We start from the raw sequence: 19,868 nt of genomic DNA on the forward strand, positions 1-19,868 counted from the left end.
ATGTAACAGACGATCATATTTCAGAGGGCAGAGGGAAGAGGGAAGGGGGGTGGAGGGTGGGAAGAGATTAACCAAAGAAGTTATATGTATATATGCATAACCCATGGACACAGACAATGATGGGGTGAAGGCCTGGGGCGGGGGTGGGAGCGAGGTGGAGGGGGTCAATTGGGGGGGAAAATGGGACACCTGTAATACTTTCAACAATAAAGATAAATTTTAAAAAAATCAGATCTAAATTTATACCTCAAAACTTTATGTCAATGACTATCCTAAAAACACTGTTATCTTTTATGTCTCATGTCTCTCAAGATGAAGAATATGTCATCAGTTAATTTGGATTTCCAGTAGTGGTGGCAGGTTTAACTGTGCCATACAACTATTTTTGTTTCCTTTGTGGCTGTATCAGACATTCCAGAAAGTTACCTGGGGTAGTGGGCTCCATCTATAGTCATAAAACAGACAATTTTAGAGAAAAGCTAACTGGTTCAGCTTAAAGAAGAATATGTCTAAAATTGCTATTCAAATTAATAATGTCAATTTTAAACCCCTCAACATAAGGGAAAAAATTGGGGCTGAAGTTTAATAAAAAAGTAACATCTTGCCCGGCTAGGAGTGGCTCCGCGGTTGAGCATTGATCTAGGATCCAGAGGATTGCGGTTCCCAGTCAGGGCACATGCCCGGGTTGCAGGCTCCATTCCCAGTTAGGGGCGTGCAGGAGGCAGCTGATCAATGATGACTCTCTCACATCACTGATGTTTCAAAACTTTCTCTCCCTCTCCCTTCCTCTCTCTGAAATAAAAAAATGATATATATATATTTTAAATCTGATTAAAAAAGTAACATCTTTATTTGCTCCCTCAAATAAAAATCTGTCATAATGAAAACAGTAAGTACTACTAGCGTCACAAGGAATCATGGTTCTGAAAACTCAGTTTTCAGTTGTGTTTCATGCTCTCAGAACCATGCTGTGGGGCTCTGAATAAAGTGGCTCTGGAGTATAAACATCAAATTGTCGCTCTTTCCTTGGCTTTTTTTTTTTTAATCCTTACCCATGCATATTTTTTCCATTGCTTTTTCATAGAGAGTGGAAGGGGGCGGGGGGAGAGAGACATTGATGTGAGAGACACACATTGATTGGTTGCCTTCTGCACGCACCCCGATGGGGACAGAGCCTGCAACCGACATAATGTGCCCTTGGCTGGAATTGAACCTGGGACCCTTTAGTCAGAGGGCCAACGCTCTAAGCACCTAGACAAACTGGCGAAGGTTCCTTGGCTTTTAAAACTATCATCTGATAGGATAGGATATAATATTAAGCTATTTTCTCTTACATGGCCTAAATTATTCAGTTGTCTAAGTACTTTAAATTCTGTTGCTAAGGAGGATATTAGTTTTGGGAAACCTGTAAACTACCCCCATTGAGGAGAGCTATCAGAACCAATTATTAATAAAAATGGTTTCTATCGATGTCACCTAAATTTATCTGTTGTACTTTCTTCTCCAATCATCCAAGAAATAAATACTAATGGCACTTTCCCTCATAATGAAATTATGTTTTCATAAAGGTGATGTAGAAGGAAAGCATGTGGCTTAATTTCTCTCTTGAAAATGATGTATTTCCTACTTTTGATTTATGGTAATGTGGTGGATACAGAGGATCCTTTTCTCCCTCTGGCTACAAGAAATACAAAATAATAAAATATTTTTAAAAATCAAATAAATTAATCGACAAACTGCAAAAAACTAAAGGAATTAAGCTGAGGCCAATAGTAAAGCCTGTGCATTAGGGAGGTAAGTAAGGATAGAAACATTCCCAGAGCCACTAGTCACTTCCTCTTCCATGGCATAATGGTTCTAAAAATTCCAAGGAGAGCCTGACTAGTGTTACTCAGTGGTTGAGCATCAACCCATGAACCAAGAGGTCACTAGTTCAATTCGCAGTCAGGGCACACGCCTGAGTTCTGGGCTCAATCACCAGTAAGGGGTGTGCAAAAGGCAGGCAATTGATGTTTCTCTGTCATCGATGTTTCTATCTCTCCCTCTCCCTTCCTCTCTCTACGGTCAATAAAAACATACCTAAAAAAAATTCTAAGGAGAGGCTTCACCCTAGGTTTTTCTCTTCAACACAAGTTTAAGGTACATTTTTTTCAAATACCTGGCAGCTGTGATCAGTATCCAGTCCATCCCAGAGACTCATAAACTGAGCTTTCATCATGGCTGTAGCTTCATGGTCAGAACTTGAACGGTTTCGTAGAAAGGAGTCTAGAAAGAAAAAAGTCCTTAACATTAGAAATTAATAAATTATTTACTCTTTATAATTTAAAATCATTTAACCAAAAGCTGACAACTTCCTGAAAGATCACAAGAAAAAGGGTTACTATGCCTTTTCACACATTCTGATATAACAGTTTTGGCAAATTATTGGGCAAATTGAAACAAAACAACAGTTCACAATCTTCCTTTTTCCCCCCTAAAAATACATTTATGCTAACATCTATAAAAGAAGTATAGAATCTGGTACTGAGAGGCTAGAAAAACATCAAGTAGTGTCTTGGAGGAAAATCTGTATAGAGGAAAATCTGTATACTTCAGGCCTAACTTTCCAGATTATCTGTATCCTTTATGCTCTTAATTAAGGGTCACATCTTTTTCCTCACACTTCCCCCGGTAATAAATAAAATTACATTAGAAAATGTCAATACACTACTAAGTGGGAAAATCTAGGACAGAAAATGGTTTAAGATACACAAGCTAGCATGCATATAATGTTATACATGGTAAAAACAAAACAAAACAAAAAAAGGCAAATAACTTTGGTTATTGCTCAGTGATAGACTTAAGAACAATTTTAATTTCCTCTTTTGAATTATTTTGTCTTCCAAATTATCTACAATGAACATGAAATCCTTCTAAGAAGCAGGGAAACATTTTTCCTTCTAGAATGAAAAAACTGAAAGGTGGTACATCTAAGAATGAAAAAGGACACTAAAAATAAATCCTGGATTTTCTAGTACAATCCCTATTTCAAATATTTTGTCTTATATCCCTTCAAATTACTGGCCATCTCTGGGTAACTTTCACATTTCAGCCTTGAAACTAGAATTTGAAGTGGTACAAAACGCTGTGTAATGTTCTAGGTCCAAGCTTTAAAAAAAATATCAAAAAAACATTACCATGTCATGACAGTCTTGTGATGGTAAACATATATTCTGGATTTCTTATAGTTTCAATTTTGAACAATTTTTCCATTGTTGGACTATGTATCAAATTAACTCACACACACAAAAAAAAGGGGTAAAAGAAAATCTAATCATTTTAAATTGCTTATTTTTATAAGAGAAATTGTTTAGCTGCCTGCATACTTGTAAGCAGCATTCAGTTAACCACCACTGCATGCTGCTTACAAGAGACATACTTAAATATAAGGGCTCAGAATGGTGAAAAGGATGGCAAAAGATATACATAAACACTATTTTAAAAGTTGGACAAAATATTTTTGTAAAAACTTAACGCATATCATAAATGGTGCTAGAAGAACTGGACATCCATTCCTATGCAAAAAAATTATCTAGACACAGACCTTATACCTTTCATAAAAATTAACTCAAAATGGATGATCACAGATCTAAATGTAAAACACAAAACTATAAAGCCAGAATACAATATAAGAGAAATCTAGGTGACCTAGGGTATAATGATGAGTTTTTAAATACAACACCAGAAGCACAATCCATCAGAGAAAAAATGATGCAGTTAGAGTTTATTAAAATTAAAAATCCTTCCCTGTGGAAGACACTGGTAAGAGAAAAGTCAAGGCACAGACTGGGGGAAAATATTTACAAAACAAATATTTGATAAAGGGCTTGTATCCAAGATATACAAAGAACTCTTAAAATTCAACAATAGAAAAACAACCCAAAAAGATCTGAACAGACACCTCACCAAAGAAGATAAACATATGGCAAATAAACATATGAAAAGATGCTCAATGACATGTCATTAGGGAACTGCAAATTAATATAACAATAAGACATCACTACAAACTTATTAGAATAACTAAAATCCAAAAGGCTGATAAAATCCAATCAACTGCTGACAAGGCGGCAGAGCAACAGGACCTCTTATTTGTTGCTGGTGAAACTGCAAAATGGTATAGCCACTTTGGAAGATAGTTTAGTAGTTTCTTACAAAGCTAAATATAGTTTTCCCATAAGATCCAGCAATGCTAATGAACATCAACAAAGAATTATCAAGAGCCCAGCAGGGCGTGGCTCAGCAGTTGAGCATCAACCTGGGATTCAGGAGATCGAGGTTCGATTCCCGGTCAGGGCACATACCCGGGTTGCGGGCTCCATCCCCAATGACTCTCTCATTATTGGTGTTTCTATCTCTCTCTCCCTCTGCTGCCCTCTCTCTGAAATCAATAAAGATATATATAGATATAAAAAAAAAAAAAAAAAAAAAGAATTATCAAGAAAAATCACCCCAAATATCAACAACTTAAAAGCAAGGAAATGCAAATGACTAACCAACATGTTAAAAGATGCCCACACTTAATAGTAAGCAGAAAGTCCCAAATTAAAACAATAATGAGATAACTCATGCAATCTAAATTGGCAAAAAGTGATGATAATGTCTGAAAAAAACAAATTTTAGCCCAGCCAGGTGTGGCTGGGCAGTTGAGCATCAACCTAGGATCCAGGAGATACCGGTTCAATCCCCAGTCGGGGGCGTGCAGGAGGCAGCTGATCAATGACTCTCTCATCATTGATGTTTCTCTCTCTCTCACTCCCTCTCCCTTCCTCTCTCTGAAATCAATAAAGATATATTTTTAAAAAACAAAACAAAAAAAAACAAAACCATAAACTACTAATTCCTTAAAAACAAAACAAACAAAAAACAAACAAAAAACCCCAACAAATTTTAGGGAGTATCTAGGAATACAAACTACACAATAATGAAAGTGAAAACAGGTATAACCACTTTGAAGAACTGGTAGTCCTAGTGAGGTTGAAGATGAACACAACACACAGCCTAATGGTTCAACTTCTAGGTATCTACAGTGTACATGGATGTCTATTGCACTCTGTCTGTAAGAGGGAAAACACAGAAAAAACTATCAAGTAGGATAATGAACAGATCCATTCTGCAACACAGAAATTATGGGTGATATCTTAGGATGGCGGTTATCTCTTTTGTTTTATCAATTTGGCCTACAAAATGCTAAAAGTCCATCTGGTCATCTACATACCACACTTAAAAATGGTATTTTAAAATGCTCCCCTAGAAAACATAGCATACCTATTTCATCTATAAAGATGATGGAAGGCTGTAGCTTTATGGCAAGGGAAAAAACAGCAGCCGCTAATTTCTGAGATTCTCCATACCACTTATCTGTCAGTGTTGAAGGCTGGAGGTTAATAAATCGACAGCCTGCTTCTTTGGCTGTAGCCTTGGCAATCAACGTTTTACCACAGCCTGGAGGCCCATAGAGGAGAACACCTGGAAATTAACATGTTATTTCATTATTTCCTTTAAGAAAACAAGATATTTGCTTTAGTTTATGTGATAATCAACATATTAATTCTGCCCACACTAAAATTTGTCCCAATATTCACTTGTTTTTATTAATCTTTTTAATAGAAGAAAAGGAAGGAGCCATATTCTATATTCAGTATCAGTGATGACAAGTATTTGGGATTATAGCACCTTGTACATCCTGCCTTCAATAAAAAGGTCCAGTTCAGAATATTAAAGGCAATTATCTTCACATCCAAACTGACAACCCTCAATCAATGGTTAAGAAATAAAATCATCTAACACCCTCCAGCTTCACAAGCTAACAGAGCACTATTGCATACTAACAACAGCCCAAAGAAAATAGACCAATTCAACTTATTTGACATTCAACACTTGTCATAGGGGAGCTCAAATTCCACACATTCAAAATTAAACTTATGATCTTTATGCCCAAATAAATCTGATGAGTAACTGCACTCAGAATGGAACCATCCTTAATTGGGCTTCTTCTTCCTTACTTACCTTATCCTGTCAATCAGCATGTCTTATCAGCCTTATCTCCTAAATATTTATTAAAGCCACTGGTCCTTCTCCAGCTACATGTCTATTCTCTAAACTAATTTCTATTATCTCTCATTTGGATGAAGGTAATGGCTTTCAAAACAGTCTTCCTACACCCATTGTGGATATCCTTGATTCATTCCTGAGCAATCAAAGTGTTTACTTAAATATATAAATCAGATGAAATGACTTTTTGCTCAAATTTCTGTATTATCTTTCCATTATTTAGAAAATAGTTCAAAAGACTTAATAGTTGCCTACCATTTGTTACCAATTCTGAGCTCTGCTTACCATATCCTCACTGAATTATTTACTCTTCACAGTTTAGATATTAGAGAACAACCTTTAGTCCTGGCCTTGCTGACCACTGGCCTTTATCCTCACTACATTTCCCATAACACAATGTATCTCAATTCATAGCATTTATGTTATATTTCATATTAATTCTGAAAGAATGAGTAAAATAATACATTACAATTAACTTTTAAAATACTTAAAGACAATGCTTATTTCTAGAACTTAACTTTAGCCTCTGGTATACATTCATATTTAATATGATTTAAACAAGCAACAAGAATTCAAAGATTTTAAATACACACCCAAATCCACAAAGATACAGTAAACTACTGTGACCCAAGGCAGCATAGAAAACTTATATTCTTAGCCTAAAATAATACGATAATCTATGTGGAGGAAGGGGTGGTCATTTTCAAGACTACCATTCTAACATAGTTGTGGATGAAGGAAAGAACATTACCCTGGAAAAAGTGAGAGACATGCTATACAATCTTTGCTAAACTGGAAGTTCTATTGGGTCACCAGATCTGCTTCTGCCTCTACAGATAATGTGATGGGACAGGAACCTACATAATCATATTAATCAGTGCTACCCCAATAAATTTAATTTTTTTTTAAAGTATTATCTCAAAAACAAAAAACACATTTTGTGACTTCGGGGTTTTTTTTAAACCTTGATTTTTCCCAATTTTCATTTACTTGGAAGTAATGAGTGAGTCTGAAATAAAGGGATTATTTTGCAGTGTAACTATAGGGAGAAAAATTTATCTAAATTTGGAAAGCTGAAGAATGAGCAATTATATTAAAACTATTATTTGTAAAAGTTTACTGGATCTCAGCATTCTCTTGAAAATCTAACTTCAAACCCACCTGTTCTATAATGACAAAGTTTCAATGATTCCAAGATTTTTAATGCTGTAGCAAATATAAGCTTTTACTTTACCTTTTGGAGGCTGCAGAAGCCTGGAATTTTCAAACAAATGTTTCTTTCTGATAGGTAAGATGACGGTGTCTTTCAGATCCGTAATGACATCATCTAAACCTGCTATATCACTCCAAGTAACCTGGTAAAAGGTAAGGTCAACACGAATTTTACATCTAATGTCTACTTACTGAAGCAAGAAAAAACTTCCTCAAATGGAAAAATTTAATCTGATAATTATACATAAAAAAATAAAAGATTAAAATTATACATTAATGTGAGTGAAGACTTTTCGTAGCAATAACTAAATTAAACTACTATGACACTACAAATAGGAATTTAATAATCAAGTACCTACTATTTAAGAAAAAGGCACTAGGTCTGGCACTCAAAATTCTGCAGGGACTTAATATGCTGAATTTACTCCATTTAAGAGGAAATACTCCCACCAAGAAGACCGGCAACCAGCTCAGTTAATTCAGCACTGCTGGTACAGAAGAGCTCACCAGAAGTGTGCCTAATTCATATATGACGCTGTCAAAAATAGGGATGAATTTTAGAAAAAAGGTCTATACCACCAAAATAGACTTCTGAATTTTATTAGTCAAAAGTAAAACTGTGTTAAGACTTGTCTTTATAAATAGTAAATAGAGGATATTTTCAAAATAGACAGCTTGTATATTTTAAAGCCTTCTGACTCAAGTTTATTTTTATTTTTTAAATATATCTTTATTGATTTCAGAGAGAGGAAAGGAAAGGGAGAGAGAGACACAGAAACATCAACGATGAGAGAGTCACTGATCGAGGCTGCAACCTGGGCATGTGCCCCGACCGGGAACCGAACCCCGATCGCCTGGATCCTAGGTCGATGCTCAACCACTGAGCCACGCCCCGCCAGGCCTGACTCAAGTTTAAAAAAAATGTTTTGGAAAATAAACTAACTGAAAAAAAAAAAACCTTAAAAAAGAAGTATAAATAAATTTTGTAACAAGAGGTATAAATAAAATGAAATACAATATTCTATTCCCATATCTAGAAGATAAAAATGTACGTCTGTCATTATCTGTGTGCACAAAGATATATAGACCCCCAGAACTGATCGTCCATTTGAATGATTTATAAATTTACAATGGTACTTTTTTGAGGCCTTACCTATATTCACTTCTGAGTAAAGCTGTACTGACATACTCAGTTTTCTGTTATAGCTACAGTGAAAGTAGGTGATTACTTTTTCACTTTTTTAAAGTCGTAAAGAAAGTAAGTCTGTTGTAACTATTGCTTCTGACTGGCCCCACATTCAGCCCCTCAGCCATATTAGAGTTCGGTTGATTTTTTTTTTTTTTAAGGTGTTTTTCAGTTAGTTTATTTTCCAAAAAAAATTTTTTAAACTTGAGTCAGAAGGCTTTAAAATATACAAGCTGTGTCTATTTTGAAAGTATCCACATGACTTAAAGCAATATATTTTATATACCACAAAGGTAAATATAAAAAAGCACAAGTTTAACTAAACAAATGTGCGCAAAAATAAACTAACATATCAGGACTAAGATTATTATCCTTAGGCCTTGCTGGTGTGGCTCAGTGGTTGAGTGTCAATCCAAGAACTAGGAAGCTGGTCTGATTCCCAGTCAGGGCACATGCCTGGGTTGTGGGCTCGATCCCCAGTAGGGGGTGTGCAGGAGGCAGCCAATGTTTCCCTCTCATCTATGCTTCTATTTTTCTATCCCTCTCTCTTCCTCTCTCTCTAAAATCAATAAAAACATATTATTTTAAAAAAGATTATTGCCCTGCCGGGCGTGGCTCAGCGGTTGAGCATCGACCTAGGATCCAGGTGATCGGGGTTCAATTCCCGGTCAGGGCACATGCCTGGGTTGCGGGCTCAATCCCCAGTTGGGAGCGTGCAGGAGGCAGCTGATCAATGACTCTTTCATCACTGATGTTTCTATCTTTCTCTCCCCCTCCCTTTCCTCTCTCTGAAATCAATAAAGATATACTTAAAAAAAAAAAAAAAAGATTATTATCCTTAGAAAGGCCTGCATGCAAGGCAGGCCCTTGACTGGAGTATGGGAACTTAGGTTTTAGGAGCGTTCCCCTCATTCCCTGATAAGAACAGTTCACTGTGCCTAAACTGTTTGTGCAAACATGCTCTGTGGCGAATACCTATTTTCTTTCAGAATTTTGGTTGATGTTAGAAAAACAAAGTCTACGCGACCAGTACCAATTAAAACCCTGGGCATGAAGTTTCTAATGATCTCATAACTTGTTGCTGGAGGAATCATATGAATCCTGTGTGGCTTCAATGGGAGAAGATTCTTGGAAGTTTGTGCCTGATTACCTTCAGACTTTATCACTTCATCCCATGACCTTCTTTCCTTGCTGATTTTGCCTTGTATCCTTTTGCTGTAATAAGTCATATCTGTGAGTAACACTATGCTGAATCCTGATTCCTCTTAGAGAATCATCAAACCTGGCTGTGGCCTTTGGGACCACTGACACAAAATTCTAGACCAAAACAAAAATCTTAAATAAGATTAAAGGTACATACATGCATGTTAAGAGGGTCTACAAGATGAGCAGCAATGCTCATTTCATATTCTGAAAGCTTCACATTTTTCACACCAATTTGCTTCATTAACTTCTCTGCCTAGGGAAAAAGAAAAAAAGCAACCTCCTTTAGTTTGATATTTAGATATTGGCAGTTTAAAACAGGTACCTGTGAAATCTAAAAAGCAATGGACACACAGGAATTTTCCAGGAATATTCTAGGCCCCTTGATCTCATCCTTTCCCATTGCAAGTCCTTAGGTAAAGAAAAATTTGAGGGTCTACTCCACAGAAACGAGGGCAATTTAAACCAGCTCCTGAGAAATGAGGGGAAATGAGAAAATAGGGTACATGATTGAAGAGATATACACAGGGCCTCACACTGCTCCAACTTGGTTTCTCTTTCCTAGTAGGATGATCATGACAGAGATGAAACCTCAAGATGAAAGACTGAGGAATTAATGCTAAACAAGAAATGCACAGCTGAAGTTTCTCTACTTATATAAACAGTGTGTCTGAAAACAGGTGCCTAACTTACTCCAAATTACCCAGGTATTTCCAACAGGTGTTCATACCTATCTAATTTCAAATTGTTCTGAGATGCTGTCCCTTTTAGTTAGTCAATTCCTGGTGCTAGGCAACCAAATATGATAAAAATGATTCTGAATTAGAAGTATACTTACATATATTTTTAGAGGTGGGCAAAACTAACCTTAAACCTATGAGCTCTAACAATGCAACAAAGCTTTCAATTAAAATAAAAATCATGATAATGATAAATATTTAGTTGAGTGTGCCAAATATTATGTCAAAATACTATAAATAAACTAACTCATTGAATCCTCAGAGCCCATGGGATAGGCACAATTTCCCCCACCCTGGAAAAAGAAACTGAAGTTTAGCTCAGATTAAGTAACTACTTTAGATTAGAAGTGAGTGAATGAAAGAGGCAATATACAAATCCAGGCAGTCTAACACTAGAGCCCATACTCTAGTCATCACACATATTACCTTGGTTTCCCCAATTATATGATGGAAGTTTGTGACCACTAAAGAGTCTTCAATAATCTAAAAATAACATTCAAATTTCAAATAAGTGAACATTTTTAGAAATAAAGGTGCTCTGCTATATCATGTACTTACCTAAATTTTTGTTACCTTTTCCTAACATATTTGTGATTATATAAGATCTTGCTGCTCTACAAGGAAATTCAAATCACTCAGCATTATAGGATAATGCTTAAAGGATGTGGATAAATGTGTGTTGATCATATTCTAGTAATAATAGAATTTTTTAAAAGTGCTATATACCACATCATTATTCCTATTTAGCCACCCCCCTGTAAAATTACTCAATGGATAAAGTTGCCTTCCCCAGATCCTTTTATCTTTTTCTTATAAATATCTTCTCTTTCACGGCCTTTAAATCTTTTATGTGTCAGCTATGAAAGGTATTCCATTTTAGTATCTGTAACAACATTAACTTAACTCTTCTTTTTCATTATGATTCTATAAATGTAAAGCCATCCCACGTGTTCTTTTTTAGGCCATGCTCTAAAATAGTGGTTGGTTCTCAACTGGGGGTGAATTTGCACCCAAGGGGACATTTGGCAAAGTCTGAGAATACTTTTGGTTGTGAAAACTTGGGTGAAGAGGAGGGAACTACTGGCATCCAGTCAGCAGAGACAGGGATGCTGCTAAACATTCTAGAAGGCACAGGATAGCCTGTCCCCCTATGTTCCCCAATTATCTGGCCCCAAATGTTATTAGTGCCAAGTTGAGAAACCCTGCCTTTTTCCCCATTAGGTAGTTGCCCTTAAAATTTCACTCCAGGCCAAAATTACCTCTTGCTTTAAATAATAACAATCTTTATTTATATCTGGAGTTTCTTTAAAAAAAAAAAAAATCAACTATTTTTCTTTACCCTGAGACAGAAATTGTTATAGTCGAGTTTACCTAGAATCTTTTCCCCATAACAGCAGTCTCATTTAACAATGTCTTCAGGTTGCATTAACACTGAGAGAAAAAATAAATTAATGTCTATGGAGCATCTACAACATTACCTGGCACTGTGGTGGGTACTTTATAATCCATCCTGAGAATAGCTATTATTATTCTCATTTCTCAGATGAGGAACTCAAGGATCAAAGAAATTAGAAGAACTGCTAAGACTACACAGCTAGAAACTGGCACTACCAGAGCTCAAACCCTAATTTGTCTAATTTCAAAGCTTATATTCAGATGAAACACTAATAGTCCTTATTTGGGAGAGCAGATCACGGTTTAAAAAATTATCAATGAAAAGAAAACATCCCAAAACACCATACCACCACCAAACTGTTCCAGTAATAAGTTACCTAATTGTCCAGCTTCGACACATTTAACTGAGCCTCTATTTCTAAAATGTTTTAACTAGAAAAACAAAATCATGATTGGATTACTCTAAAATGGCTTATGTCCATGTGTTGGTTTATCATTTGCAGCTTAATGACAATTATATTTTCTAGTCACCAACATTTGCTTGGTTTTTAATTGGGTCTCTCCAAGTAGTTGTTTCTATGGAGGAAAAATGGTGAACTGGGTTGTGAAGGGAGTCAGAGGTGGGAGGGAAGCTTACATTTTACTGTATACCCATCTTTTTAACTGTTTCATAGTATTTTTAATCCTTTCATGCTATTTCATTTTTCTCCATGTGAAATATGATTTTAAAAATTAAGAAGTGGGGTAGGAAATAGTGAACTAATATTTTTGCCTAAACTGGGGAAAGAGGAAATGGAGAAAAGCAGCAAAAGAAACACTCATTTCATTTAGGTTCTAAAAGTTTACTAAAATTGGTTGTTCTTTTGGAAGAATAATTTTAGAGATAGCATTAACAAGAATTACCCTTTGTGGTCGTATTAAATTTGGACATGGGTGTCGTACTGGTTGGAATTAATTTCCATTGAAAGAGTAGTGATATATAACATGCAAGATTATGAAGGATAAACAAGAGAAATTATGAACTGATACATGAATGAATAGAGTTAAGATTCGTAGGGTTCCTTGCTGTGGTGGCTGAGAGCAGACATACGACCGGAACGGTAAAAAAGCTTTGGTGGCTGAGAGTAGACAAACGACCACAAAGGGTTAAAAAAGAGATAAATGAACTAATTAAACGTAAGTTAAAAACCTTTTACTGAAGTCACAGCTAAAGTACTCCAATTTAAGTGTAGACAGAGGAAATCACTAATACAAAGCTTTTAAAAATGCACTTAAATAGAAAATATCAAAGAATTTGAGTAATTAGCTTTATATATTAGGTATAAGCTCTTATCACAAACATGCATTAAAATTGTAGAAAATATACCTTTTTGGACATGTGAAGACCATCATCATAGGGTTAGTTCACTTACATTTCTTCCTTCTGATTTTATTGTATTTATTCTGAAAGTTGTTGGATAAGATGCCCAAATCAAATGTCATCTTCCCATAAACTTGCCCTATCTACCAGTTCCTAAGTAGCCCTGGCTGGGTAGCTCAGTTGGTTAGAGCATCGTCTTGATACGCCAAGGTTACAGGTTCGATCCCAGGTCAGGGCACATACAAGAAGCAACCAATGAGTGCCTAAATAAGTGGAACAACAAATCCATATTTCTCTCTCTCTCTCTCTCTCTCTCTCTAAAATCAATAAGTAAAAATTTTTTTAAAAACATATTATGAGTCTTTGAGGACTCCAGACAAATCTTGGACCCATTTGTAAAGCGTCTTTTTTCTTTTCCCACATCATCACAAAGCCCTTCCAACATTCATTATTATTATTCTTTTCACCCATTCCATTCCTTTTTTCACCCCCTTACTCTACCTAAGTCTTTGCCAGAACTATTTCTACACATCATCCACCAACTCAAAACTGTTTAATGGTTTATCACTGCCTATACAAAAGACTTCAACTGGTCAACAGCATATTTCAATAGTTAGCCAGGGAAGTAAGGCAGGAAAAAGGAAGGATAATAGAGAAGCTATAGCCGCTGGACAAACAGAAAGCATGCCTCCTCCTTAGCTGATGAACTTCTCAATGCTGTGACATTTAACAGCCTCTGTTCACCCACCAAAACACTGAGAAGACTGAGTAAGAAAAAAGTAGAGCTGTGTTCTCTAACTTTGTACTCAAAGTCCTTTATCAGTTAGTCCCTTACTTCTCCCTCCAAGTTCTACTAGTTAGTTGCATAAACACTCTATTCCAACCTGACTAGTCTATTTACTGTTCCTTTAACAGGTCTTGTTATTCCTATCCCCATCATGACTCTGTTCATGATTTTTTCTACTTAAAACTGTCCTTGCCTATTCTGGAGGCCAAGGTCTTTCATGAAGTCATCCTCAACTGCCTCAATCATCAGTGAATGCTTTCTCTAAATGCCATAGTTTGTCTTCACTACTCATTAGGCAATGAAGATATCTATTTATGATTATAATTTATACGATCATAAACAAGTCTTTTCTCCCTACCATGGACACTATCAGGTTAGATGTGGTATTAGCTACTTCACATATGTGACATTTTGAACAATACTATACACATAGTTTTCAATAAAGGTTTAATGTATTCATGTATTACTTAAGTATCTATATTTGGTTTTCTACATGTCTTCCACATGTGTATTCCAGGGCTCTTAGAAGCCAAGAAAACAAATAACAAAATTCTGTTTCAAGTCACATTCTGCTTTTAAAATTTCTTTAAATAACATACTTATCAATAATTTAACCTCAGACTTAAATTGACTTCATGATTCAGATGAGGGGCAGAGGATGTACACTTAGGCTGACACGTGGATATACTCAAACTCATTTTTTAAAAAATCTACACTGGTCAGACGTCCTAGAGAGTTATGAATTGACTGATATGATGACATAATCTAGACCTTGAGTCAATTATTTTATAATCAAACTCAAGAAACAAACTCACAACTGTCCAAATTGCTTTTCAGACATATACAGTAAGCAGTAATTATGAAACTAGTTTTCACTGATTTGAGAACTATGAATAACACTGTAAAACCGTCATTTCTTTACATCCCTATTTCTCACATCAGCCTACAGCATCTCAAAGAACACAATTTATTCATCTTTTATCCTCGGCACCAAGCACTCGCTAGGAGCTCAATAAAGGTTTACTGAATGCATCAGAGTCACAACTCACAGAAGAAATCTAAAAAATCCATGAATAAAACATCTTGCCCTCGAACAGCAAGAAAAATTTGAAAGACTTCTTGAAGGCTTTTGTTTTTTAGAAAAAAGTAGGAACCAAAACAAATATGTCATCCTAAGAGGAAAAGACAAGAGGCAGTAGCTGAAAAATAAAATTACAACTTATATTAACAATAAGTTTTTTTAGCAATTCCTTAATTAGAAATTTGTGTAGTTTGTAAGTCTAAAACTGACAATTTGTATTACCCACATTTCAAATGTCATACAAAGCAAAATGTATGCCTTACTAAAGATAAATTTTGTTTAATCTGTTCAAAAGTTTTACCTAGATTCCTTCAGATAACAAATAACTGACAGAAATAATCTAATAAGAATGTTCGCAACCAAATACTATTTTTATTCTTCATCATTTTCTCTTCTAAGTTGCTTATATATCAAAAAGGATTTGAGAAACAATTATTTTTAGGAATAATGAAATTAAATATGACATAAACATTTTAATGTGAATCTTACAGGACTTCTCATTAACTTATAATTCTACTATATCCTTAGTTTTATGGAAAAATATTTGCTAGCTACAAGAGAAATGACCCTCAAAGATTTTAATCATACCTGTTTCTGAGCTTCAACTTTTTGCTTTCTGGTTGGATCAATTGCATCTACCATCCATTTGATTGTAAAGTACGTTACTGCACCAAATATTGTCAAACGGAAAATTAACCCAACAACTTCATTCCGACTCAAGGGACGAGAAAAGGCTTCAGCATGTACCATCTTGACAGCTACCCTTAAAAAACAAACAGAAATGTCACTAGGTAACAACTAGTCATTAAAATTAGGAGGCTGGTAAGAACTTTAAATTAAGCAACAAAAACTACTAGTCAAATTCAACATTACCTACCTTAAAAAAGTGTTTTGAGGAGAAATGGATTTTTAAATGTTAGGTAAACAAACACATTTTAAACTCCCCTTGGAAACTGAAGGGACAGATTAGAAACTGAGGTTAATTTTATAGAATTTGTAATGAACTTGCCTAAAAGCTCATATAATTTAAGTAGAGAATAACTCTACTAGCAAAATACAATAAACATCTTAAGGTATTTACTCTTCAAACAGCTTTAAAATAACTATTTCAGAGACTAGAAAAATAATGACTATAACACTAATCTAACTGAAGAAAGGCAGCCCAACAATGAAATACTTTACTAATGTGATGGTATGAATTTCTTCTATTAAGTGTAATTTAAGCCAGGTAATTTTTTGAATAAAACTCAAATTGTGAATTCACTATTTCCTCATACTTACTTTTAAAGGTCTTCAAAGCCTTCTTAAATTTATACATGTCACTTCCTTAATAAGTGATATTAATTTTTTTGAGCCATACTATTGTTTCCTATAACCCAACTCTATCTGAACCAACAGAATCTCAAATATTTTTGAACCACAAAAATACAGTATGCACCCAAGATAGAGAGGAAAAAAGGCAATGTACCTACTTTTACTATATCTCTGAGCAGCTACATCAGTCACAGCTAGGCTTACAGGAGGCATGCACACCCCCATCAAAGGCAATGCCTACCCAAAAAAATAAGTTTGCTGGGGACAATGTGACTATCACATTTTGGGAGATGGAATCTCAGCTTCAAATAATGCTTTACACTCTCATAGAACAGAAATGTGCTGAGTGCTAAATGACAAGGGAAAAAAAGAGAATATATTTTGCACTCATGTGAAAGGGAATCAGAATTTGTACAGATGGCTCAGCAACAGGAAAAATTAAATACTGCACAGATTAGTATCTATGGTCATTCCAGCTCTGAAAATTATCATTTATTTCTCTTCTCACTACCACTACTCAATTAAAGATCCTCTTCACACCCTCCCTCTAAAATAGTGCCAACGCCCGGCTGGGTGTGGCTCAGCGGTTGAGCGTCGACCTAGGATCCAGGCGATTGGGGTTCGATTCCCGGTCAGGGCACATGCCTGGGTCGCCGGCTCGATCGGTGACTCTCTCATCATTGATGTTTCTGTCTCTGTCTCTCTCTCCCTCTCTCCCTTTCCTTTCCTCTCTCTGAAATCAATAAAGATATATTTTTAAAATAAATAAATAAATAAAAAATAAAATAGTGCCAACGATTTTGAAATACCCTTTGGATACCTTTCCTCCATTCAAGTATATATTCCTCCCTAATAAAAAGACCCAAATCTTTCCCTTTATTTATAGGAACCCTAACCATTAAAGACTATTCTAATCTAGCCCCAAAGAGTAACTTAAGCATCTTACTTTTCACCACTTCTCAATAAAGATCCTCAATAGTTGGTGTCACTAGGATCTGAAAATGCCCCATGTATTATCCCTCCAGCCTATCTGCCTGGTACCCTGGACGGGTCATTTTTCCCCCTTCACCTAGGATTAGTCAAATTCTATCCAAACTTCAAAAACCTCCTGATCCTCTATGTTATTAATTTGGTTGTACTATTGAACTTATGTGATACTGAGTCTACTCAATGAGAGTGTAAATCCTTATAAATAAGATTTATATTTTACCCATTTTTATAAATGTTACATACAAAAAAGAGACTATTCAATAATTATTTGTTTAACAGATAAATTGCAACTGCAGAAAAACTTCCCATTCAATCATTCTAACACAATTACTGCCAGATTTTTGAATGACTTCCAAAGAAAAGTCAAGGGTTCCATTCACTTTACTTCTCCATTATGAGAAGCCATTCACTTTACCATAGGACATTATTTAATTTAAACTTAACTAAATAATTGAAAGCCTTCATTTTGGGGGAAGAAACTTTGGCCTAGGAACGTTAAATGATTTCACTCATACAATAAAGCACTTATTATACAGGTATATATAATGCCTACTATATACTGGATACACAATAATGGCTAAGATACAATTACTCAAGGAATGCACAGTCTGGTTATTTTATTAATTGCATTTTTTAAAATGGAGCTAAGGAAAAGAAGCCACCTAATTAAAATGTCTCATGTAACAAATCAAAGTACAGTTTTTTCCATCAGCATGAATTCCTAAAAATAGGTTAACAATATTCCACTTCTTATAGGATGTGAAGATTTTACTTCTCTAGCCTTTATTCCAACAGAGTAAATTTGAAAATGCAGTTGGATGGAATATGTGGTACCATTATTTGAGGGCATTATTCATTAATGAAAGTAAACCAATAGGCAAAATAAGGGTTTTAACAACAATCTGTGAAAACTAGAGATATCTGAATAAAAGGTTTTCATTTATTTCAAGTTTGATTTAGTAGTGATAAAACTGCCATCTACTGGATGTTCACTGAACTACATGAAAAACTAAGGTTATCAGTACATCCCAGTCATCAAGATAGTAACAATTTTAATCCTATAAAAATATCAAGATACAAAACCTCTGTTAACTATGTATTTCCCATAACTAAATTATTGACTGTAATACAGTAGTCTAGAACTATGGCCACTTCTAAAATAGTAGTCCATCTTTTAAAATGACCTCATAATCTTGAAATGAAACTGAAACTTCTACTTGTAGGTTGTAACAGTATATACCTTATTGCACACTCATCTATCATTCATGTGATATTGATATGTCTGCAATGTAAGGCCGTGACAGTAACAATGTCATTACAGCAGAATTTACAATAAAAGCTGCATGTGCATAAAGCAGTAGAGAAACCTCGTATAAACATTAGGGTCAACAAAATAACACACACTTATGTACATAAACATAGATGGTGCTATGTACAGCTAAGAAACATCACAAAACACTGTAATTCTGTTATTTGCTCGGGAAACATGACACCGGATAGTTTCATTTTAGAGAGTTCTCCATTTCAGGGTAGAAAACTTTGAAATCGTACTACCTCGTCAAGGAGCAATTTACTGACAGGTTAAGGACCAAGAGTACAGTGTTCACACTACAGTATTTCTCTCCTGATTCAAGGCAGTGTTTTACAAAGTTTTTATCAACCTCAAAGACCCAGTTTCGCACACATCAAGGTCCTATGAACACAGCCTATGTCAATGAAAGACTGCCAACCTTCACATAAAGGACAGGTTATAATTAACATCACCCTGTGCGAAAGTGTGCCCAGGCCTTGGGAACCACCTCCGCTTTTGCACCAGGTGGTAGCAGTGTCGGTGCAACAACCAGCCCCCGATTCTGAGGTCGCCCGGGACCACCCCAAGCCCAGGCAGGGACCCTGCTGCTAACAGAGATTCCCTGTAGGAAGTGGCCTAACTCTTGGGAACAGCGCTGACACCCAAGGGCCTAGGCCGGGCGGAAAGCCAAGGTGAGGCCCGGGACGCCCTTGGAGGTTAATGCGCTGGATACCAAGGGATAGGGGGGGAGCTGGGGGGCCGTACTGACACGGGACATGGGAGGAAGGGGAGTGACCTTTCCTGCTAGGCTTCCCAGTTCCGAGCCGGCCCCCGAAGGCGCTCCGTGGGGTCCCGCGCCCATACCACGAGGCCCCGCCGGAACCCGCTACTCACCCCGGTGCAAAACCCGCGGCAGCAGGAGCCCAGCGCTAGGCTCACACAGGAAGGAAACGCCGCCTGGCGGAGAACGCTTCCGCCCGAGCGGCCCGCCCCCTCGCCCCGAGCATGCGCAGCCCGCGGCTGTTGGCGACCGGGGCGCGCTTCCGGGTTTTAGGACTGGCCCCAGGGCTGGGCGGGCATGAGGTCGCGCGCCCGCTGCTTAGGCTGCGCCCGGCTGGGCCTAGGCTTCCCGCGAAGCCGGTGTGTCCGCCTGCGGCGCTCGCCGTGGCTCTGCGTTTAGCAGCTTAGCCTCGGATAGGGAACCGGGGAAGGCGCTTGT

At 36.5% G+C, this 19,868-nt stretch overlaps 1 protein-coding gene across 2 annotated transcripts in view; it reads right to left on the bottom strand.

Annotated features, from left to right (window-relative positions):
* ATAD1 (ATPase family AAA domain containing 1) overlaps positions 1 to 19,610 on the bottom strand; it is a 37,249-nt gene extending 17,639 nt beyond the window's left edge. Inside the window, exons 1-6 of one of the 2 annotated variants that reach the window (XM_016220810.2) lie at positions 19,544 to 19,610; positions 15,643 to 15,817; positions 9,849 to 9,947; positions 7,325 to 7,445; positions 5,305 to 5,505; positions 2,159 to 2,265 (exon numbers count right to left, since the gene is read on the bottom strand). In XM_016220810.2, the coding sequence (XP_016076296.2) occupies positions 2,159 to 2,265; positions 5,305 to 5,505; positions 7,325 to 7,445; positions 9,849 to 9,947; positions 15,643 to 15,804 (690 nt within the window). In that variant the 5' untranslated portion in view covers positions 15,805 to 15,817; positions 19,544 to 19,610. The remainder of the gene's footprint in view (positions 1 to 2,158; positions 2,266 to 5,304; positions 5,506 to 7,324; positions 7,446 to 9,848; positions 9,948 to 15,642; positions 15,818 to 19,543) is intronic. The other variant, XM_016220811.2, reaches the window with a different exon arrangement.
* Between the last annotated feature and the right edge of the window lie 258 nt (positions 19,611 to 19,868).

The sequence above is a fragment of the Miniopterus natalensis genome, chromosome 14, assembly GCF_054644295.1.
Source record: "Miniopterus natalensis isolate mMinNat1 chromosome 14, mMinNat1.hap1, whole genome shotgun sequence".
In the NCBI taxonomy this organism is placed as follows: Eukaryota; Metazoa; Chordata; class Mammalia; order Chiroptera; family Miniopteridae; genus Miniopterus; species Miniopterus natalensis.